This window comes from Oncorhynchus mykiss, chromosome 3 (assembly GCF_057628025.1).
Source record: "Oncorhynchus mykiss isolate SJ-2025 chromosome 3, ASM5762802v1, whole genome shotgun sequence".
Classification (NCBI taxonomy): domain Eukaryota; kingdom Metazoa; phylum Chordata; class Actinopteri; order Salmoniformes; family Salmonidae; genus Oncorhynchus; species Oncorhynchus mykiss.
In genome coordinates this window covers 62,870,193-62,893,436 of record NC_143024.1, presented here as the reverse complement: position 1 = coordinate 62,893,436, position 23,244 = coordinate 62,870,193, and the positions used below count along the sequence as shown (strand labels likewise).

At 42.2% G+C, this 23,244-nt stretch overlaps 2 protein-coding genes and 1 long non-coding RNA gene across 4 annotated transcripts in view; 2 read left to right on the top strand and 1 right to left on the bottom strand.

Annotated features, from left to right (window-relative positions):
* Positions 1 to 6,361, bottom strand: part of LOC110520162 (ATP-binding cassette sub-family C member 4) — a 52,383-nt gene extending 46,022 nt beyond the window's left edge. Inside the window, exons 1-6 of the mRNA XM_021597287.3 lie at positions 5,205 to 6,361; positions 4,570 to 4,680; positions 4,235 to 4,355; positions 3,833 to 4,057; positions 3,498 to 3,587; positions 3,247 to 3,410 (exon numbers count right to left, since the gene is read on the bottom strand). Of these exons, the coding sequence (XP_021452962.3) occupies positions 3,247 to 3,410; positions 3,498 to 3,587; positions 3,833 to 4,057; positions 4,235 to 4,355; positions 4,570 to 4,680; positions 5,205 to 5,278 (785 nt within the window). The 5' untranslated portion in view covers positions 5,279 to 6,361. The remainder of the gene's footprint in view (positions 1 to 3,246; positions 3,411 to 3,497; positions 3,588 to 3,832; positions 4,058 to 4,234; positions 4,356 to 4,569; positions 4,681 to 5,204) is intronic.
* Positions 6,362 to 8,230: 1,869 nt separating this feature from the next.
* On the top strand, positions 8,231 to 17,344 carry LOC149984639 (uncharacterized). Its single transcript, XR_016494760.1, has 2 exons — positions 8,231 to 8,352; positions 14,747 to 17,344. It is a non-coding gene; the product is annotated as an uncharacterized LOC149984639 (long non-coding RNA).
* Positions 17,345 to 18,690: 1,346 nt separating this feature from the next.
* cldn10b (claudin 10b) lies at positions 18,691 to 23,162 on the top strand. Of its 2 annotated transcripts, none has more exons than XM_021597286.3 (5): positions 18,691 to 19,061; positions 20,438 to 20,599; positions 20,686 to 20,767; positions 22,400 to 22,504; positions 22,594 to 23,162. In XM_021597286.3, exons 1-5 carry the CDS (start codon positions 18,842 to 18,844, stop codon positions 22,742 to 22,744), a joined length of 720 nt encoding a protein of 239 aa, XP_021452961.2. In that variant the 5' UTR covers positions 18,691 to 18,841; the 3' UTR covers positions 22,745 to 23,162. The 2 variants fall into 2 exon arrangements, with proteins under 2 accessions (XP_021452961.2, XP_090086015.1); XM_090229889.1 differs by having other exon boundaries at positions 18,700 to 19,171.
* Positions 23,163 to 23,244: the final 82 nt, after the last annotated feature.

Sequence of the window (23,244 nt, the reverse complement as noted above, 5' to 3'; positions counted from 1 at the left end):
GCATTTGAGTCAGTGCAATGTTTGCCATTCAGCAGATGACAGGGGGGGAAAAAACGGTTTTCATTTTACACTCATGTTTCATTCATCCCTTTGACTTTCATTTTAGAGTTTCAGCTGGTATTTAAACTAAAGCTTGGGCAAACTGGACCATAATTATGAATCACCCTTGTAGATCAGTCAGGAGGCATGGCTATGTCGCAGCCTAGAGGAAGCATCTGGGGTCAAAAGCTGACTTGATCTACACTTAAATGAAGAGACCTGGACTTACAGTAATAACCCATCTGGAACAAGTACTGTAGCAGACTAACAGGACACCACACCCATGGATACAGTAATAACCCATCTGGAACAAGTACTGTAGCAGACTAACAGGACACCACACCCATGGATACAGTAATAACCCATCTGGAACAAGTACTGTAGCAGACTAACAGGACACCACACCCATGGATACAGTAAAAACCCATCTGGAACAAGTACTGTAGCAGACTAACAGGACACCACACCCATGGATACAGTAATAACCCATCTGGAACAAGTACTGTAGCAGACTAACAGGACACCACACCCATGGATACAGTAATAACCCATCTGGAACAAGTACTGTAGCAGACTAACAGGGCACCACACCCATGGATACAGTAATAACCCATCTGGAACAAGTACTGTAGCAGACTAACAGGGCACCACACCCATGGATACAGTAATAACCCATCTGGAACAAGTACTGCAGCAGACTAACAGGACACCACACCCATTGATACAGTAATAACCCATTTGGAACAAGTACTGTAGCAGACTAACAGGGCACCACACCCATGGATACAGTAATAACCCATCTGGAACAAGTACTGTAGCAGACTAACAGGGCACCACACCCATGGATACAGTAATAACCCATCTGGAACAAGTACTGTAGCAGACTAACAGGACACCACACCCATGGATACAGTAAAAACCCATCTGGAACAAGTACTGTAGCAGACTAACAGGACACCACACCCATGGATACAGTAATAACCCATCTGGAACAAGTACTGTAGCAGACTAACAGGGCACCACACCCATGGATACAGTAAAAACCCATCTGGAACAAGTACTGTAGCAGACTAACAGGACACCACACCCATGGATACAGTAATAACCCATCTGGAACAAGTACTGTAGCAGACTAACAGGGCACCACACCCATGGATACAGTAAAAACCCATCTGGAACAAGTACTGTAGCAGACTAACAGGACACCACACCCATGGATACAGTAATAACCCATCTGGAACAAGTACTGTAGCAGACTAACAGGGCACCACACCCATGGATACAGTAAAAACCCATCTGGAACAAGTACTGTAGCAGACTAACAGGGCACCACACCCATGGATACAGTAATAACCCATCTGGAACAAGTACTGTAGCAGACTAACAGGACACCACACCCATGGATACAGTAATAACCCATCTGGAACAAGTACTGTAGCAGACTAACAGGACACCACACCCATGGATACAGTAATAACCCATCTGGAACAAGTACTGTAGCAGACTAACAGGGCACCACACCCATGGATACAGTAAAAACCCATCTGGAACAAGTACTGTAGCAGACTAACAGGGCACCACACCCATGGATACAGTAATAACCCATCTGGAACAAGTACTGTAGCAGACTAACAGGGCACCACACCCATGGATACAGTAATAACCCATCTGGAACAAGTACTGTAGCAGACTAACAGGACACCACACCCATGGATACAGTAATAACCCATCTGGAACAAGTACTGTAGCAGACTAACAGGACCCCACACCCATGGATACAGTAATAACCCATCTGGAACAAGTACTGCAGCAGACTAACAGGACACCACACCCATTGATACAGTAATAACCCATTTGGAACAAGTACTGTAGCAGACTAACAGGGCACCACACCCATGGATACAGTAAAAACCCATCTGGAACAAGTACTGTAGCAGACTAACAGGACACCACACCCATGGATACAGTAATAACCCATCTGGAACAAGTACTGTAGCAGACTAACAGGGCACCACACCCATGGATACAGTAATAACCCATCTGGAACAAGTACTGCAGCAGACTAACAGGACACCACACCCATGGATACAGTAAAAACCCATCTGGAACAAGTACTGTAGCAGACTAACAGGGCACCACACCCATGGATACAGTAATAACCCATCTGGAACAAGTACTGTAGCAGACTAACAGGGCACCACACCCATGGATACAGTAATAACCCATCTGGAACAAGTACTGTAGCAGACTAACAGGGCACCACACCCATGGATACAGTAAAAACCCATCTGGAACAAGTACTGTAGCAGACTAACAGGACACCACACCCATGGATACAGTAATACCCATCTGGAACAAGTACTGTAGCAGACTAACAGGGCACCACACCCATGGATACAGTAAAAACCCATCTGGAACAAGTACTGTAGCAGACTAACAGGACACCACACCCATGGATACAGTAATAACCCATCTGGAACAAGTACTGTAGCAGACTAACAGGACACCACACCCATGGATACAGTAATAACCCATCTGGAACAAGTACTGTAGCAGACTAACAGGGCACCACACCCATGGATACAGTAAAAACCCATCTGGAACAAGTACTGTAGCAGACTAACAGGACACCACACCCATGGATACAGTAATAACCCATCTGGAACAAGTACTGTAGCAGACTAACAGGACACCACACCCATGGATACAGTAATAAACCAGACAGGTTTGTAAAACCCTTGGCATGAAAGCAAAAAGGCATCAAAGTCTCTCCACCACTATTTTTTCACAGTGCCAAGGTATCCACACGTGACATGACTTACAACGCCAAAGCAAAACTGGTTCAGACACACACACCACCCCCATTTGTTTTCACACTGCTGCTACTCGCTGTTAATTATCTATGCGCAATCACTTTACCCCTACCTACATGTACAAATTACCTCGACTATAACCTGTACCCCAACACACTGACTCGGTACCGGTACCCCCTGTATATAGCTTCGTTATTGTTATTTTATTGTGTTACTTTTTTTTTTTTTTTTTTTTACTTTAGTTTATTTGGTAAATATTTTCTGAACTCTTATTGAACTGTTGGATAAGGGCTTGTAAGTAAGCATTTCACAAGGTCAGTAAGGTCAACACTTGTTGTATTCAGCACGTGACAAACAAAGTTTGAATTGATACATTATGGTACATGTACAGTACCTGAAAGAGGAGAACAGGCGACCAAACAGAGTCTGTATAGGCATCAGGAAGACCAGGACGGCCATTCCTGCAAGGCATGATGGGCCGATCTCATACCATAGCAACACCATCACAGCCGCTGCTTGTAGAGGACCCACCCAGAGGAAGTGCAAAAAGATGGTGACCTGTGAAAGGATGGGAGAAGAGCTGTATGCTATTGAGCAGTGTCATTTGATATGCAAATATCTTGAATGTGTCTTTTCAGCGCCTACCTCATCAAACTTGTTGACGTCATTGGATAAGAGGTTGACGATTTGTCCAGTGGTGGTTTTTCCCAGCGCTGTGCTGTTAAGACAGAGGGCCTTTGGAGATATCAAAGGACCGTGTGTATTTAGATTCACGCAACAGTCAATTTGCATGCCTCGTGTGATAAACATGCACTGTAAAGATATTTAAAAGATTGCTGATGACTAGCTGAATGACCTGTCATTATAGCCAAGAGTGTTTCCGTAGTGACGAGACAAGGTGGGGGGAGAAAAAAAAAAAAAAAAAAAAACCCGGGGTCCTGTTTAAATAGGCTTTAATCTGAGAGCTGGAGGTTACTGACCTTCCGATAGATCATGTGACACATGGCCACCCGGATCTTCATGCCGGCTCGCTGCACGTGGTAGAAGTAGAGGTGGTGCAGAGCAGCCAGACCCAGGGTGGACAGGGAGACGCCTGCAGCATAGCCACAGGCCTCATACAGAGCATCCATGTTGTCAGGGTCATAGCTCTCAAAATACCGGATGAGCTTCCCAAGAAGTACTGGCTGAATCATTTTGATAATTTCCTGATGAGAGGGGAAAAAAACAACTACTTCAAGGTCTCAGAGAGGGTGACGTCACCGATTGAAATGCTACGAGCACACATCACTAACTAGCTAGCCATTTCACACCAGTTACACATTCATGGGTAAGTTACTCAGTGAATATTGTAAGTATATGCCTGCAGACAGTGTTTGTGGTACCTCAATGAGAGTAAATATTCCTATGACAGAATAGGACCTCCAATAGCACGCAATGAGGACTCTGGTTAGTCTGGGTGTGCGCAGGTCCTTAGCAGCCCACTGTACTTCTTGATCCCAGTACCTACAGACAATAGCAATGTAACACTCAAACAACAGCCACAGCATCAAATTTACTGCATTCATCAAACTCTCAGAATGTGTCCGGGTTGCATTTATTTAACTGGGCAAGTGATACAGCCTGGAATAGAACCAGGAACTGTAGTGACGCCTCTTGCACAGAGATGCCGTGCCCTAGCCCGCTGTGCCACTCGGGAGCGCATTAAGGTGTGACTTACCACTGTAAATCTTCTCCTAGTCTCTCAGATCCATCCTCTGGGAGAACTTTGTACATGTCATGTTCCTCTAGCCTCCGATTATAGCCGATACGGAATAAAGGATTCAGCCAGCTGGTGACAAGGAACAGGTGTGTGTTTATGTACAGTACACGTATACAGTAAATAATTAAAGTAAAGTTCAGTGTAAGTTATACTGGTAAAGGATAACAAACAGTATGTTGGATTTTTTGTTATTCACACATGCAAAAAAAAAAGAAGGCCTAAAACTTATACACATTTGAATGCATGTTCTGTCCATTCTTTTTTGAGTAATAAACAAAGTACCATAATACAGTTCAAATGTAAATGTTTACTTTAGGCACACTCGCAGCAATCCACCCAAACAGCCCTGTGGACTGACAGTTTTGTTTTAAACTTTCATAGAAGAAGTGATGAGGTCATTGTCTGAGCACCTTATCTACCCGCAGTCGTCCGTGTCCTTGCGCTCTAGAAGGCTATGGCAACGGAGCTGGTAGGATACACGTAGGGATACTGCAAGCGTCATTCACACTTGAACATTCATAGCAACTGTCAAAACCTATTCGGCTTTGTCTGTCAGTAGCTGTCAAACATTGCCGCTACTGTACTTTCCTTACCAGAAGAAAATCTTGGAAAGAAGATTAGCTGTAGCCGATGGATTATCCTTCGCCTCTTTCCGCAAAGGTTCCATGCTCTGACAGTGAATGTAAACTGAAAACAACCTGTGTATGTAGCTGAAAATATATCATTAAATACAGAAGGCAACTTAATAGAAAATATAGATTATTTTCTCACCGGCAGCACATAGTCTACAATCGACACAGGTAATAAGACCCGTGTGAAGCTAGATAATGAACTGTGCATAAGAGCCGCGGCTCGGTTTTCATCAGTGCGACCGCGCACCCCGCCATTGAGGGGATTCGATTAATATCCCCGGTGAACCGGGTTTACGTTGATTGCATTCCATTTGGAGCAGAGTGCCCCGTTCTGGACGACGGCGAAATCGGCTCAAAACAAAAGCGACATAGATTAATAACGTGTACTAATGAGTAGGATTCCGTGTTTTTACATGTGAAAGTAATAGCTTTTGATAAAAACGCTTTATCTGACTTCCCAATGCTAACGCATGCCAGAATTTATTCTATGGTATATTGCGATCACACAATTGAATGTACATCCCGCCACCTACTGTGCGGGATGGAAACAGGAGTCCCACAAAACGAAACAAAATAAACCTACCAAAAAATAAATCAAACGACGTTTGATTAAGTTAAAAAATAAAAACCGATCTGATCCCTACACAGACCAAAGGGGAACCTGAGAGGGCGGGTATTCTTTCGCCAGTACCATTTTGCAAGTCTTCAGATGTAAAATCCTTAAAAAGTCTCCAAAACTTTTCTGCTGCAGCCACAATGTCCAGTTTCTTAGACTTCTTTGGGACTTGTGTTGTACCGTTTATAACTACAGCAATGAAGGCAAACAAAATCCACCTTTTAACGCACCTGGGAAATTTTGTCTGGAAGCAAACATTTAGTACAGGCTGTGGTGCATTCACTACCATATCTTCACTAGCATCACTTGTTTTCTCAGTTCTTTTAATCGCCTCCACAGGAGATTCAATTGACCGCCATAACTTTTGCCACCTCAATCTCCTTCACCCTTACAGGGCACTCCAGGAACTCAGGATCATGATTCCCACCACAATTGCAACCCTGTCGCCCTTCTACACATCGTTCTTCAGTATACTCTGTCCATCTGCACACACTTAAAACATGGCCAAATCATTTACAATTCGTACACTTCAAAATGCAATTTTATTAGTCACATGCGCTGGTTAGTTGAGGTAATATGTACATGTAGGTAGAGTTCAAGTGAATATGCATAGATGATAACAACAGAGAGTAGCAGCAGTGTAAAAAAGGGGGGGGGGGTGCAAATAGTCTGGGTAGCCATTTGATTAGGTGTTCACTAGTCTTGTGGTTTGAGGGTAGAAGTGCTCTTGCAGCGTATCTTACATAACCAAGCTACACATGGGTAGATATTTGCTCTTTATCAAAAAACAACAGAGCCGACAGACGTTCTTCTTCTTCTCCATTCACCCAGCGGGTCAGACGCTGGGCACCAACTACACCTGGAATTCTCTTCAGGTATTCAACCGGAATATCTGTCATCACGCCTAAGGGACTCCTTTGACGGGTGGTCTTCTCCAAAGTTCGAAACACAACATTTATGTTGGCCCACTGCAATCTTCCTCTGTTCTTTAGAAATACAATTCATCAAAATAAGATCACTCTGACAGACTCCACTTTTACAAGCACATACTTCATCATTTTCAACACCTCTCCCACATATGCATCCTTACTTAATTAACAAACGCATCTCAGCAAGAAGCGATTCATTATCATCCATACACGTATTACAATTTCCTTTTTGTTTCAGTTTTCGATACTACTGTTGTCCATTCAGAACATTTGTCTTCGCCTACTTTGCTCGACGCGCTGCTTGATTCGAATTTAGCATCCACTTTCGCCATCTTCTCTGCAGAGACGTCCATACACGCTGACATGGAAATTCCTAACGCATTCCAGATTTTACAATGCCTGGATAGTTTATGTATCAGCTAACCACGTGGTGGTGATTTCAAGACAACTGGGAACAAAACTAAAAACAAGGTCAAATCTTGACGTCAGCGACCTTCATGTCGGAAAGTTGGAGCTTGAGAAAGAGGCCCCGTTCCCGACTTGGAATTCCGAGTTGGAAAACCATTCAAAGCTATTTTTGTCAGTCTGAGCTCTTTTTTTCAGAGTTCCCAGTTGACTTAAATGCATTGAATTCGGAAGTTGGAGATTTCCCAGTTCCCAGTTAACGCGTTCATACATTTTTTTACGTAGTTATTACACATTGACTACACTATCACTCGTATTTCATGTCACAACCTTGTTTATTAACATGATCTAGTCTAAATTTGACATGATTCCACCAATTGTATCCTTCTGCATAACTTTCAAAGAGGTACTTTTATTTTGAAGGCAAATCGCAAATTCCACTGTTGTGTCTAATCCTTATTGTGGCTATTTTCACAACACATAACCCGGTCCGGTCGAGCCTCACTAGCCTGATAAAGCTAACTGGCTCCTTTTAACGTTATAGCTTTGGGCAGCACGGTTAAGTAGCTGGCTAGCTATGTATTTTCATGAACTGAAGTTCAATTTCAATTGGCGAACAACAGGTGGCTACCTAGCTAATACTTACTCACAATGATTCATAAATCATTGCTAAGAATAATGAAAATGACTGCAGTTTCTAAGTTACTGGTCATTGTTTTTATTCTGTTTGTATTGGTGCTAGCTTGGTACCAAACTAAAGCTAGCTACCCCAGAAGTTGCAGTCGAACAAATAATACTTTATTACCAACGCGGTATTGTAAAACATCGTTCGTGGCCGGTGTTTGCTTGTTTGCAGACTTTTTTGTACAGCTTTGGCAGTGCTACTGATAGTAGTGGTGGCGCTTGGTTGCCGACGTGTCAAATTAAAAGCTTTAAAAAAATGTTTTTATTAAAAGCTTATTTAACGCGTCAAATAGTGTTAATTTACGTGTATCCGTCTTGACACGTAAAGACCCAAACGGCGATCCATTCAGAGCGGAGCAGAATACAGTTTGATTTGAACATGGCGCGCCTCCCTCACCGACTCCGCCCGGTCACGTGATGGATCATAGCCGGGTCAAATATTATGGATCTACTGACGAGACACTCGGCTGTCAATGTGAGTCATTCTCCACAAAGCGGCACAGCGGGCTGTCTAGATCCCACCTATCCTTTCTTTGGATTGGTGGATATATTTCATTAATAATATATATATATATTTTTTGAATAATCGATAAGGGTTGTTGACCTCAACCGCCGGTATTCATTTGAGAGAGATGCTGTGCTATTAGCCTCATTGACATTGATGTAATGCATAGCCATCTCGATATAAAATGTTTGTTTTTTTTTTCAAAGTTGCCGGGATGTCACATGTCCTATTTATATCAGTGCACTTGTAACAGCTTAAGCATTTTGGAAACTTATATTTGTTCACATAGACCTCACGTTGCAAATAAGCCATTACATTTTTTGTTGACAAATTCGACACTCATTGACATCCATACAAAAACTAATTTCTTTGGTGAGCGAAACAATGAAAAAACGCCACCTGCTGGAAGGAGATAGATGGTCCGCCGAGTTGGTCCTCTCTCGTCCTCATCTTCTCTGGCCGGGTTCAACCCGGGCAGTTTAATCTAATCCCCTCCTTCTTGCTAGCTAGCCTCGAGCCATAGCCGAAGATAGTGGATAAATGAAGATGTCCCAATGTGGGCCGTTAACCATTGAAAAAGTTGTCAGGTCCGGTCTGCTTAATGTGGTGGCTCCAATGATGTATATAAACCATGGCCATTTATTTGTTATTTATATATTTTTTATTTAACCTTTATTTAACTAGGCAAGTCAGTTAAGAACAAATTCTTATTTTATTTTTGTTTAGCTCACATAATATAATTTAAAAGTATGCATTATGGTGTCTGTAATAAAATAAATGTGGCAAAAAAATAATTTTGACATTAATAATATGCATTTCTACAGCATAGAAAATATTTTTCACAACAGTGGGGGAGTGACAAGATGGAGGCACGCCTTGTCCTAGAGAGATTTACAAGGTTATCAAAACGTCACGTAAGCCGACACGAAACACAGTTCTTATTTTAAGTGTTTCTAAAATCCTCTTTGGGAAAAATGAACAGTGGAAAAATGTTTGGAACCATTTCCCTGTTTGACCGCTAGGTTTTATGGGTTATTATGACTCACACTGTGGTACTCTGCATAGCAGGGAGTGTGATGTCTCACTTCCTCTTCCTTCTCTGCCATAGCCCTATAGGGGTACACTTATTTCAAGAGATGACACTGGCTGGAATGTCCTGCTTTACCTGGCATCCTTTTTTATTGTTGATTGTACCATATGAACCACATCCATTATACGATTTTGGTGGGGTTTGTTTTAAACAACATTTTAAGTATATTAAAAAACACTGTACTTCAATCCTAATGCAGACTAAAAATATATACTGAACAAAAAATATAAACACAACATGCAACAATTTCAAAGATTTTACTGAGTTACAGTTCATAAAAGGAAATCAGTCAAATTTAAATAAATAAATAAATTAGGCCTTAATTTATGGATTTCACATGACTAGGCAGGGGGAAGCCTAGCTCAGCCAATCAGAATGAGTTTTTCCCCACAAAAGGCTTTATTACGGACAGAAATACTCCTTAACAAAATTGCTTTTTTAAAATTATTTCAGCTCATGAAACATGGGACCAACACTTAACATCTTGCGTTTAAATTCTTGTTCAGTATATTTTGCAATTATATTGATTTATTATTCATAATGGCTCCACTGTTCTTGGCTCCCTAATACTGTCTACCTCGATTACTAACTTATGTCTTGCATGCATTGTGCTTTGCGTGTGCAAAAGATCAGTCAAATTGCCAAAAGTTCTCATGACCAAGGGCGCAACTATGATTTTAGAAATGGGGGGGACATTCTTTTTTAAAACATTTTTTAATCCAGTCGGATAAACACTCCAAACAGCCTACCCGACCGCTCTGAGGAGTCCGCATGCTCCTAAAGCACACCGCTGCCTGGAGCAGCCTATCATCACCTTCTAGTACTTGTTTGTCTGTACTGTCCTCTGCTGTTTGACAGCAGTTTTCACCAAAGTAATCCTCCCTGTCTGTGTTTTGACATTTCAACTGAACTCACCTTATCTAGATGTTGACCTTTCACCTATAGTGCTTCACCCCAATACTATTGAGTGCAGTGAGAATGTTTGCAGTTGACACTTCAATATAGCCATATCTGGCTACCAGGTTGCTCGTTCCAGACCCAAGATGGTACCCGAAAGATCAAAACAAAGCTAATCATGTACACAATTAAATGTTGGATGTAAATATCTTATCTAAAAACAGATATGTGAAAGGAGACCAGGTTGAGAGTTTCAAGTTCCGCAAGGCACTACAAAGTAGTGCGTATGGCCTAGTACATCACTGGGGCCATAACAGGCAAGCCCCAAAAAGACTCCAGCCACCCCAGTCAGACTGTTCTCTCTGCTACTGCACAGCACGGGGTACCGGAGCACCAATTCTAGGTCCAAGAGGCTTCTAAACAGCTCCAAGCCCCCCCCCCCCCCCCTTCTGTTTATTATCTATGCATATTCACTTTAATAACTACCTACATGTACATATTACCTCAATTACCTCAACTAACCGGTGCCCCCGCACATTGACCCTGTACATACCCAGCTATTGTTATTTTACTGCTGCTCTTTAACTCTACAGGATCAGTGTCCCCCCGCGGGACGGTGAGCTAACATTAACAAACAGGATGCATGTTTTGGAATATTTTTATTCTGTATTGGCTTCCTTCTTTTCACTCTGTTAGTATATACGTTAGTGTTGTGGAGTAACTACAATGTTGTTGATCCATCCTCAGTTTTCTCCTATCACAGCCATTATACTCTGTAACTGTTTTAAAGTCACCATTGGCCTCATGGTGAAATCCATAAGAGGTTTCCTTCCTCTCCGGCAACTGAGCTGTATCTTTGTAGTGACTGGGTATACTGATACACTATCTGATACACTATCCATAACTTCACCATGCTCAAATAGATATTCAATGTCTCCTATCAATTGGTGCCTTCTTTGCGAGGCATTGGAAAACCTCCCTGGTCTTTGTGGTTGAATCTGTTTGAAATTCACTACTCGACTGAGGGACCTTACAGATAATGGTATGCGTGGGCTACAGAGATTAAGTAGTCAATCAAATGTTATCTGTCACATGCACCGAGTAGACCTTACAGTGAAATGCTTACTTACAAGCCCTTAACCAACAATGCAGTTAAGAAAAATACAACCAAAAAAAAAGTAACAAATAATTAATAAGTACCAGTCTCCATATTTTCAAATCTGCTTCAAAACAGTTGTTTAGAAATGAACCATCAATTTGACAGAGCTCGTAGAATTTTTTCAAGAATAAAATGGGCAAATTTGGCACAATCCAGTTGTGAAAAGCTCTTAGAGTTACCTAGAAAGAGTCACTGCCAAAGGTGCTTCTACAAAGTATTGACTCAGGAGTGTGAATACTTATGTATTTCATTTTCAATAAATGTGATAAGAATGTCAAAAATCATGCTTTCACTTTGTCATTATGGGGTATTGTGGGTGGGTGAGAAAAAAATACATTTAATCCATTTTAAATTCAGGCTGTAACACAAAATGTGGAATACGTCAAGGGGTATGAATACTTTCTGAAGGCACTGTAGGTAGGGATAAAGTGATTAAGCAACAGGATAATAAACAGTCACAGCAGCGTATGTGATGAGTCTAACGAGTTAGTCTAAAAACAGTCAATGCAGATAATCAATCGCTATCCGGACAAACTATTTAGCAGTCTTATGGCTTGGCGGTAGAAGCTGTTCAGGTTCTTGTTGGTTCCAGACTTAGTGCGTTGATACTGCTTACCATGCGGTAGCACAGAAAACAGTCTGACTTGGGTGGCTGGAGATTGTCAATTTCTAGCGCCTTCCTCTGTCACCGTCTGGTATAGAGGTCCTGGATGGCAGGGAGCTCGACCCCAGTGATGTACTGGGCCATAAGCACTACCCTCTGTAGCACCTCGCGATTGGATGCCATACCAAGTGGTGTACAGCCAGTCAAGATTCTCTCAAGGGTGTAGCTGTAGAACTTTGAGGATCTGATGACCCACGCTGAAACTTTTCAGCCTCCTGCAGGGGATGAGGCGTTGTCATTCCCTTTTCACGACTGTGTTGGTGGTTGTGGACCATGATAATTATTTAGTGACGTGGACACTGAGGAACTTGACTCTGTCAACCTGCTCCATTACAGCCCCTTTGATGTGGATGGGGGTGTGCTCGGCCCTCCGTTTCCTGTAGTCCACGATGAGCTCCTTTGACTTTCTGATGTTGAGGGAGAGGTTGTTGTCCTGGCACCACACTGCAAGGTCTGACCTCCTCCCTGCAGGCCGTCTCATCGTCGTCAGTGTACAGGCCTATCACCATCGTGTCGTCAGCAAACTTGGTGTTGGAGTTAAGCGTGGCCAAGCAGTTGTGGGTGAACGGAGTACAGGAGGGGACTAAGCACCCATCCTTGAGAATCCCCCGTGTTGAGGGTCATTGTGGCGGATGTGTTGTTGCCTACCCTCACCACATGGGGGCAGCCAGTCAGGATGTCCAGGATCCAGTTGTAGAGGGAGGTGTTTAATCCCAAGGTCTTTACCTTTATGATGAGCTTGGAGGGCACTATGGTGTTGAAAGCTGAGTTGTAGTCAATGAATAGCATTCTCACAGGTGTTCATTTTGCCCAGGTGGAAGTGTAATATAGATTGTGTCATCTATGGATCTATTGGGGCGCTATGCAAATTGGAGAGGGTCCAGGGTGTCTGGGATGATGGTGTTGATGTGAGCCATGAGAGATTGGAAACCCAAATTGGTCTACACAGACAAGTTCTGGTCTGGTTTAGATCTTATCTGTTAGAAAGACATCAGTTTGTCTTTTTGAATGGTTAGTCCTCTGACAAATCAACTGTACATTTCAGTGATCCTCAAGGTTCCGTTTTCAGGACCACTATTGTTTTCACTATATATTTTACCTCTTGGGGATGTCATTCGAAAACAATGTTAACTTTCACTGCTATGCAGATGACACACAGCTGTACATTTCAATGAAACATGGTGAAGCCCCAAAATTGCCCTCGCTAGAAGCCTGTGTTTCAGACATAAGGAAGTGGATGGCTGCAAACTTTCTACTTTTAAACTCGGACAAAACAGAGATGCTTGTTCTAGGTCCCAAGAAACAAAGAGATATCCTGTTGAATCTGACAATTCATCTTGATGGTTGTACAGTGGTCTCAAATAAAACTGTGAAGGACCTCGGCGTTACTCTGGACCCTGATCTCTCTTTTGACGAACATTTCAAGACTGTTTCAAGGACAGCTTTTTTCCATTGCAAAAATGAGAAACTTTCTGTCCAAAAATGATGCATAACAATTAATCCATGCTTTTGTTACTTCTAGGTTAGACTACTGCAATGCTCTAGTTTCCGGCTACCCAGATAAAGCACTAAATAGACTTCAGTTAGTGCTAAATACGGCTGCTAGAATCCTGACTAGAACCCCCAAAAATGATCATATTACTCCAGTGCTAGCCTCCCTACACTCCTGTTAAGGCAATGGCTGATTTCAAGTTTTTACTGCTAACCTACAAAGCATTACATGGGCTTGCTCCTACCCATCTTTCTGATTTGGTCCTGCCGTAAATACCTACACGTACGCTACGGTCACAAGACGCAGGCCTCCTAATTGTCCCTAGAATTTATAAGCAAACAGCTGGAGGTAGGGCTTTCTCCTATAGAGCTCAATTTTTATGGAATGGTCTGCCTACCCATGTGAGAGACACAGACTCGGTCTCAACCTTTAAGTCTTTACTGAAGACTCATCTCTTCAGTAGGTCATATGATTGAGTGTAGTCTGGCCCAGGAGTGTGAAGGTGAATGGAAAGGCTCTGGAGCAACGAACCGACCTTGCCGTCTCTGCCTGGCCGGTTCCCCTCTTTACACTGGGATTCTCTGCCTCTAACCCTATTACAGGGGCTGAGTCACTGGCTTACTGGCAGTCACTGGTGCTCTTCCATGCCGTCCCTAGGAGGGGTGCGTCACTTGAGTGGGTTGAGTCACTGACGTGATCTTCCTGTCTGGGTTGGCACCACCCCTTGGGTTGTGCCGTGGCGGAGATCTTTGTGGGCTATACTTGGCCTTGTCTCAGGATGGTAAGTTGGTGGTTGAAGATATCCCTCTAGTGGTGTGGGGGCTGTGCTTTGGCAAAGTGGGTGGGGTTATATCCTGCCTGTTTGGCCCTGTCTGGGGGTATCATCGGATGGGGCCACAGTGTCTCCTGACCCCTCCTGTCTCAGCCTCCAGTATTTATGCTGCAGTAGTTTGTGTCGGGGGGCTAGGGTCAGTCTGTTATATCTGGAGTACTTCTCCTGTCTTATCCGGTGTCCTGTGTTTATTTAAGTATTCTCTCTCGAATTCTCTCTTTCTCTCTCAGAGGACCTGAGCCCTAGGACCATGCCTCAGGACTACTTGGCATGATGGCTCCTTGCAGTCCCCAGTCCACTTGGCCGTGCTACTGCTCCAGTTTCAACAGGTCTGCCTGCGGCTATGGAACCCTGACCTGTTCACCGGATGTGCTACCTGTCCCAGACCTGCAGTTTTCAACTCTCTAGAGACAGCTGGAGCGGCAGAGATACTCTTAATGATCTGCCTTGAAAAGCCAACTGACATTTACTCCTGAGGTGCTGACTTGCTGCACCCTCGACAACTACTGTGATTATTATTTGACCATGCTGGTCATTTATGAACATTTGAACATCTTGGCCATGTTCTGTTATAATCTCCACCCGGCACAGCCAGAAGAGGACTGGCCACCCCTCATAGCCTGGTTCCTCTTTAGGTTTCTTCCTCGGTTTTGGCCTTTCTAGGGAGTTTTTCCTAGTCACCGTGCTTCTACACCTGCATTGCTTGCTGTTTGTGATTTTAGGCTGGGTTTCTGTATAGCACTTTGAGATATCGGCTGATGTAAGAAGGGCTATATAAATACATTTGATTTGACCAGCCTTCCGAAGCATTTCATGGCTACAGATGTAAGTGCAACCGGGCTATAGTCATTTAGAGACTGGTTACCTTGGCATTCTTGGGCACTATGGACTATGGTGGTCTCCTTGAAACATGTAGGTATAATCCATGATAGTTTGAAAGCCCTGCCACATCCGACAAGCATCAGATCCAGTGTAGTATGATTCTATCTTGGTCCAGTGTTGACACTTTGCCTGTTTGATGGTTCGGAGAGTGTAGTGGGATATCTTCTAAGCGTCTGGATTAGTGTCCCCGCTCCTTGAAAGTGGCAGCTCTATTCGTTAGCTCATTGTGGATGTTACCTGTAATCCAAAACTTCTGGTTGGGATATGTTTCGTAATTTATGTTCACTGTGGGGACGACGTCGTCTCACTTATTAATTAAGCCTGTGACTGTGGTAAACTCCTTAACGGCATCAGATGAATCCCAGAACATATTCCAGTCTGTGCTAGCAAAAACAGTCCTGTAGCTTAGCATCTGCTTCATTGGACCACTTCCATATTGAACGAGTCACTGGTACTTCACAAATTAATCCATTATCTGTATCAGGCCTTGTGTGCCGGTATAATTGCAGGTGAGTTACTAGTCTCCCCTCAGCAGCAGAGTCTCTCCAGCAACCCAAACAGACAAAGACAATCTACACACAAAATGTGCATCTGTATTTGGCTTGCAGCAACATTCAAATGAAAGGTTCTAAACCCTTACCAACCTGAAAACCCCTTTTAAATAGAAATTCCTATCCAATCAGATTCCTAACTCAGATTGAGCCCAGGTGTGATGAATTACTGACATAATTAGTATGCCCATATGTGGAGTTCCTGCTAGGCCCATATCTGGGGATCCTGATAGGGCCCCAATTCAACACACATTTTCCAGGAGCCAGCTATGCCCAGATATGGAGTTTCTGTCAGGGGCCCCATTTCAACATGAATTTGACCCAATTAAGACAGTCAGCTCCTGACATTTGCATTTGGGTTAATTTAATTAATGTAATGCGGAATGTATTTTCATGATATAGCTTCCTGTTTCCTGTTCCAGACATACATTTTGGGCGGTTCTTTCTGTAACACATATACATTGTATAATAGTGAGTTTATAGCCTATAATGTTTCTTTAAGTTCAAACGAAAGGTATTTTTACCCTAATGCTGCATTCGTAAACGAGTGGGAAGTGGGAATTTACCACATACAAATGGCAGAAAAATCACTTGAATGCCCTTCGAACAATACTATCTATCGCATCTTAGCCTATGTTGCTTTGACATTGCTCATCCATATATTTATATTTATACATTCTTATTCCATTCCTTTACTTAGATTTGTGTGTATTAGGTAGTTGTTGTGGAATTGTTAGATATTACTTGTTAGATATTGCTGCACTGTCAGAACTAAAAGCACAAGCATTTCGCTACACGCACAATAACATCTGCTAACCATGTGCATGTGACCAATACAATTTGACTTGATTTGAACTGATAATTAATAGGGGAAAACTCGTATATCATTCCTGAGCTCCAACTTCTCCCACATGTTGACTTCTGACATCGCCTACTAAGTAAATGACCTTGTTAACAGAATTTTCAACAGTTAAATGTAACAAGAAAACATGATTTATAAAAAGCAATCTATTAATATGGTTTCTAAAATCTATAATTTGTTTACAAGCATTATAGCTGTACTTTTGGTTTATGGTTGACACAGCTTGTTGGCCATTAGCCAATCGGCATTTCTCAACGAGTTCAAAGCACGTCAGTACATCCAACTGATTTTTACGACTTCACAACTGGTAAATTCTCACCTCCCACTTGGTTATGAACGCAGCAAGTTTATCTTTCTCTTAACAGCAATCGTTTACTCGTAACTGGACTTTGTCACATTACTCATTGTCTTATGGCTTACTGATTGTCCTATATATTTTTTATGTTAATATGATACTTCACTTCACTCAAAGACCAAATCTGGAGAGCACAAAAAAAGACAAAAAATAAGAGAAAATAAAAACCTTTCAAAAATGTGCCTTTTTTAATACATAACCATCAGTTGACTTTATTCTTTCACTATGGGCCATGTCTCTCCATCTCTTCTCGGTAAATGGTGTGAGGCAAGACGTCCTAAGTGTAAATCATTTCTGTGGAACACATGTCCCCTGTGTAATTTGCTTGCTTGGGGCATTTTATTTCTTCTCATTTTTTTAATCTGCTAAACCCTTTGAAGAACCCTTTTGGGCTCCAGGTAGAGCCTTTTGGGTTCCATGTAGAACCCTTTCCACAGAGGGCTTTTACATGGAACCCAAAAGGGTTCTTCTTTTGGAACCATTTTTTCTAAGAGTGTACTAATCATAGACTTGAATGTAAAGCTGACATTTAAATGAAGCATATTTGGCATTTGATTTATCTGGACAGTTGATGGTGTCTACAACTGTCTTAGCTATACATTACAGAGTTATATGTGCAGAACTGATGTATTGAAGCATGATCATCTTTATAAGTCATCCATTTGTTAAATACAGGAAATAAACTAAAACTGCAATATTTAAAACACACAACTGAAACATTTGAATATCCAAGAATAATAGGCATTGTACTGTACTGTATATCATAAGTATTCACACCCCTTGGATTTCTTCACATTTTATTGTGTTACATAGTGGGATTAAAATTGATTTAATTGTAATTTTTTGTCGACAATTTACACAAAATACTTTTTAATGTCAAAGTGGAAAGAATTTTATTTTTTTATATGAATGAATCCGGCCTCTTTCTAGAGCTACGACCTGAAGATCAACGACATCATCATGATTCGACCTGGTCTTTCTCCGAGTTCCCAGTTGTTTTGAAAGCACCATAAATCCAGAGAATGCCAGACTGTGATGACAAAATTTGCCCATGAAGGACCGCCGCGCCACCTTTCTGTCCAAGTGAGCACAGCACAACAAGGTGAGCCCAAAAATGTATTGTATGCATAGGTTGTTGTGACAGAGTCAAAAGTGGCTGTATGATGTTCTCCATGCTATATATGATGATCCCCCTTTGAGATGCACGGGGGCTTTCAGGCTGGTTGTGCCTGTTTATGTGCCTTCATTAAGTTATCGGCCTATAAGTTCTAAATGTTCTGAATCATGTATATTCATCCTCTTGTTATGTGAGCCATCATGAAGTCATCATGAGACATCATGACTGTGTTTCCACCATCTTTGACCATTTTGGCACAGTTAGCTGCCATCAACTCTATCACAGTGAGTGACGTGTGTGAGGTGAGGGGGTGGAGGAAGGTAGACACCATTGGTCAGTCGATAATGAGGGCTAAACCCCTCCCTACTGAATATGAAACAGTCCAGGACATATTAACCATCAATCCCACCATGGCCATTTAACCTGGGTTACTTCTCTAGAGCCCACGCCTGGGATTGTCTTCAACAATATTCATTGGCCAGTGGACCATCAGTCACACCGTTACTCTTTTGTCTGAAGATCTTACCAACTTCAGTAGAAAGCACTCTATTGTACACAATGAGTAACATGGCGACAGAGATTTTGGCCTTTATTCTCACCACGTCTGGCTGGGTCCTGATCTCCTCCACCATACCCACGGATTACTGGAAGGTGTCCTCTCTGGATGGCACGGTCATCACCACAGCTACCTTCTGGTCCAACCTGTGGAAGACCTGTGTCACTGATTCAACAGGAGTCTCCAACTGCAAGGACTTTCCCTCCATGCTGGCACTGGACGGTCTGCTCAAAGTTTATTTCTTGTCATTGGGAAAGGGTCTTATAGCAGCTGCTTTGCAAGCTTAAGAGGGCCTACTTGCCTACGGTGATACAATACACAGCTTTTAAACTGTAAGAGCTCCTTATTACTGTGATTTCTAATGCCCTCATTGTGTAAATGTATAGTTATTCCCATTTTTTGATCCAGTTGATCAAGTTATTACATCTTAATGCATTCATTATGCATGGACTAGTTGTAAAAGCCTGTTACATGGATTGTACTCAACTTCATGGGTGCTAATGAAAGTGTAGTCTGCAGGCTAGCAGTGTTTCAGCATCTGGTCAGTGTGTCTCAGATGAGGGTCAGTGGATCTGCCACATCAGTGTAACTGTGCCACAGTTCAATTTCAAGCTCATTACTTGGAAAGAGAAGGGCTCATTACTTGGAAAGAGAAGTGCTCAGAGCTTGCCAGTGCTAATAGATTTTGGGGGAAGGTACAATGCAGGTTTTCTCCCTGGGACAACTCATCTACCTTCAGAGATGTCAATGTTTAGCCTAACTTCATGGGAGTTGAAGGCTATAAATTAGATTTACTGGGAGCTTGGGGCTTTCTGCCATGGTTGGCTAATTTCTGGGGTTTACCGCCAAGCTAATATTTGCCTGTTAATCACATCTCAAAGGCAGCTCCAATTTCAAGACAACAAAAAAAGAAATGTTTTATTGTCACATACACCAGATAGGTGCAGTGAAATGTGTTGTTTTACAGGGTCTGCCATAGTAGTACGGCACCCCTGGAGCAAATTAAAGTTGTGCCTTGCTCAAGGGCACATCGGCAAATTAGCATATCTCTTTACTAAAAAACAATTACTGGTTATGCTTACAAATTATTATTATTATTAAATATATTATTATTGTTTATTCATACTGAACCAATTTGTTGCTTGCACAGTTAGCTGAGCAAATGAAAAGTGAAGTCTAAGCAAGCCTAAATATCTTACATTGAGTGATAATTCACTTAAAATGTGTTTTTTTACTACCAAGCTACAATATTGGCAAGATATTTGACCTTAATAAGACGATTAAGGTAAAAAATCTTGAAATAAGATAAATTACATGAATTAAGCCTTTTATTGGTTAAAATAAGCACAATTGTTAAAATAAGCAAAATTATCTGCCAATGATAATTTAGCTTTCACTTTTTGCTGTGTGGTAATTCTGCATGGTATGTTGGTGTAATGAGATGGGGAGGGCATTGGGGGAAATGGCTGGGGGACATTTAGCTATTGGGAACGCTTCGACTATGCTTACAACTACAGCTAACCATGCATCAAATCAAGAAGCATGGCCTAAAGGTATGTGTAACAGATGTCTGACGTGGTCGACGCTTGTTCTTCCAGGCTACATCCAGGCCTGCCGGGGTCTGATGATCACTGCTGTATGTTTGGGCTTCTTTGGTGCTGTCTTTGCCTTGGTCGGAATGAAGTGCACCAAGATTGGGGGATCAGACCAAAGCAAAGCCAGGACAGCTTGCATCGCCGGAGTCAATTTCATACTCAGCGGTAACTATCATGTCACAGTCATTGATGGACAATACTGGCATAGTTTACCAAGTCTGCAGCACTGAACGCTCTTTTCTTCTCTGCAGGTCTCTGCTCATTGTCTGCATGCTCCCTGTATGCACACAGGATAACATCTGAGTTTTTTAACCCCATGTTTGTCGCTCAGAAGTGAGTAACTCATTTGATGTACAGGATCAGACATACAGTGCCTCGCAAAAATATTCATCCCCCTTGGTGTTTTTCCTATTTTGTTGCATTACAACCTGTAATTTAAATGGGTTTTAATTTGGATTTCATGTAATGGATATACACAAAATTGTCCAAATTGGTGAAGTGGCATTTAAAAAATAACTTGTTTCAAAAAATGATATATAAAAAAAACTGAAAAGTGGTGCGTGCATATGAAGCCCCTAAATAAGATCTGGTGCAACCAATTACCTTCAGAAGTCACATAATTAGTTAAATAAGTCCGCCTGTGTCCAATCTAAGTGTCACATGGTCTGGCACATGATCTCAGTATATATACACCTGTTCCGAAAGGCCCCAGAGTCTGCAACACCACCAAGCAAGGGGCACCACCAAGCAAGGGGCACCACCAAGCAAGCGGCACCATGAAGACCAATGAGCTCTCCAAACAGGTCAGGGACGAAGATGTGGAGAAGTACAGATCAGGGTTGGGTTATAAAAAAATATAAAAAATGTTGAACATCCCATGGAGCACCATTAAATCCATTATTAAAAAATATGGCACCACAACAAACCTGCCAAGGAGGGCTGCTCATGGACCAGGCAAGGAGGTTGTTAATCTGAGGCAACAAAGAGACCAAAGATAACCCTGAAGGAGCTGCAAAGCTCCACAGCGGAAATTGGAGTATCTGTCCATAGGACTACTTTAAGCCATACACTCCACAGAGCTGGGCTTTACGGAAGAGTGACCAGATAAAAGCCCTTGCTTAAAGAAAAAAAATGAGCAAACACGTTTGGTGTTCGCTAAAAGGCATGTGGGAGACTCCCCAAACATATGGAAGAAGGTACTCTGGTCAAATGAGACTAAAATTGAGCTTTTTGGACATCAAGGAAAACACTATGTGGGGATGTTTTTCATCGACAGGGACTGGGAAACTGGTCAGAATTGAAGGAATGATGGCTGGCGCTAAATACAGGGATATTCTTGCGGGAAACCTGTTTCAGTCTTCCAGAGATTTGAGATTGGGACGGAGGTTCACCTTCCAGCAGGACAATGACCCTAAGCATACTGCCGAAGCAACACTTGAGTGGTTTAAGGGGAAACATTTAAATGTCTTGGAATGGCCTAATCAAAGCCCAGAACTCAATCCAATTGAGAATCTGTGAAATGACGTAAAGATTGCTGTATATCAGGGAATCATCCAACTTGAAGGAGCTGGAGCAGTTTTGCCTTGAAGAATGGGCAAAAATCCCAGTGGCTAGATGTGCCAAGCTTATAGAGACATACCCCAAGACACTTTCAGTTGTAATTGCTGCAAAAGGTGGCTCTACAAAGTATTGACTTTGGGGGGGTGAATAGTTATGCACGCTCAAGTTGTTTTTTGTCTTATTTCTTGTTTGTTTCACCCCCAAAATATTTAGCATTTTCAAAGTGGGAGGCATGATACAAACCCCCCAAAATAAATGAACTCCAGGTTGAAAGGCAACAAATAGGAAAAAATGCCGGGGGGGTGAATACTTTCACAAGCCACTGTACAGCAGTGACCCACATGATCATGGATGAAGTAATGCTGCTGTTAAATAACTAGTATCCTTTGTTCCCCTGTTTTCCAGGTATGAACTGGGGGTTGCCTTGTTCATTGGTTGGGCAGGATCTATTCTTTGTATTCTGGGAGGGGTGATACTCTGCTTCTCAATAGCAGATAGTTCCACTACAAGGTAAGTCATAAAGTTCAATAATATGTAAGGATATTTGGTCAATTACATTATTGGTTTACTTAACATTTTTCTCTCTCCTCTCCCTCTAGTCACACAGGCTATGCCTACAGAGGAGCTACCTCTGCCTCTAATGTTTCTTCTCACCCTAGAGGGCATGCACAGCCCATGAGCCAGAGGCCTCCACCAGAGTACAGTAGCTCTTCTAGAGTACAGCACTTTGATAAGAATGCCTATGTGTAAGGGATGATAGGACAAATGCAGAACCTGAACAGCGGCATGGTCTCGAGAGGCCAATTTACTGCCATACCAGTTAAAAGGAGGAGAAAGAATGTGTTACGTGACTGGCTGGCCCATTGTGTCACAAATTATGACAGATCAGAAAGAGATCACTTTATATTGGAGTTGATCCCCCTGTTCACCTATTTATGACAGCACTAATTTCTAGTCCAATGGAAATCAGAGCCTTTTTGAGTTCGTAGGAGATTTGCTGAGATTTGTGGCTCTGATATTTACTTTATAATAAAATGTGAGCCTTCTGGTAGACCTACGCTGCGAATCGAAATAGTGTCAATAATAACCGGTTTTCTGTACAATTGTTGATTTTTTTATTTTCTTTTTTGATAATTGTTTGACATTAAAGTGAGGATGTGAACTGTTATATTGTCTTGTGTTGCCTGTCTCTTTATCTGCTAGACACACATTAAAATGCTGTTAATCTTTAATGACAGAACTTTTAAAAG

Excerpts from the sequence above, each read along its gene's own strand:
- cldn10b (XM_021597286.3), top strand. The coding sequence starts at position 18,842 with ATGAGTAACATGGCGACAGAGATTTTGGCCTTTATTCTCACCACGTCT. Across the intron at positions 20,600-20,685 it reads AGTCAATTTCATACTCAGCG|GTCTCTGCTCATTGTCTGCA; the intron begins GTAACTATCATG and ends TCTTCTCTGCAG. Across the intron at positions 22,505-22,593 it reads GCAGATAGTTCCACTACAAG|TCACACAGGCTATGCCTACA; the intron begins GTAAGTCATAAA and ends CTCTCCCTCTAG.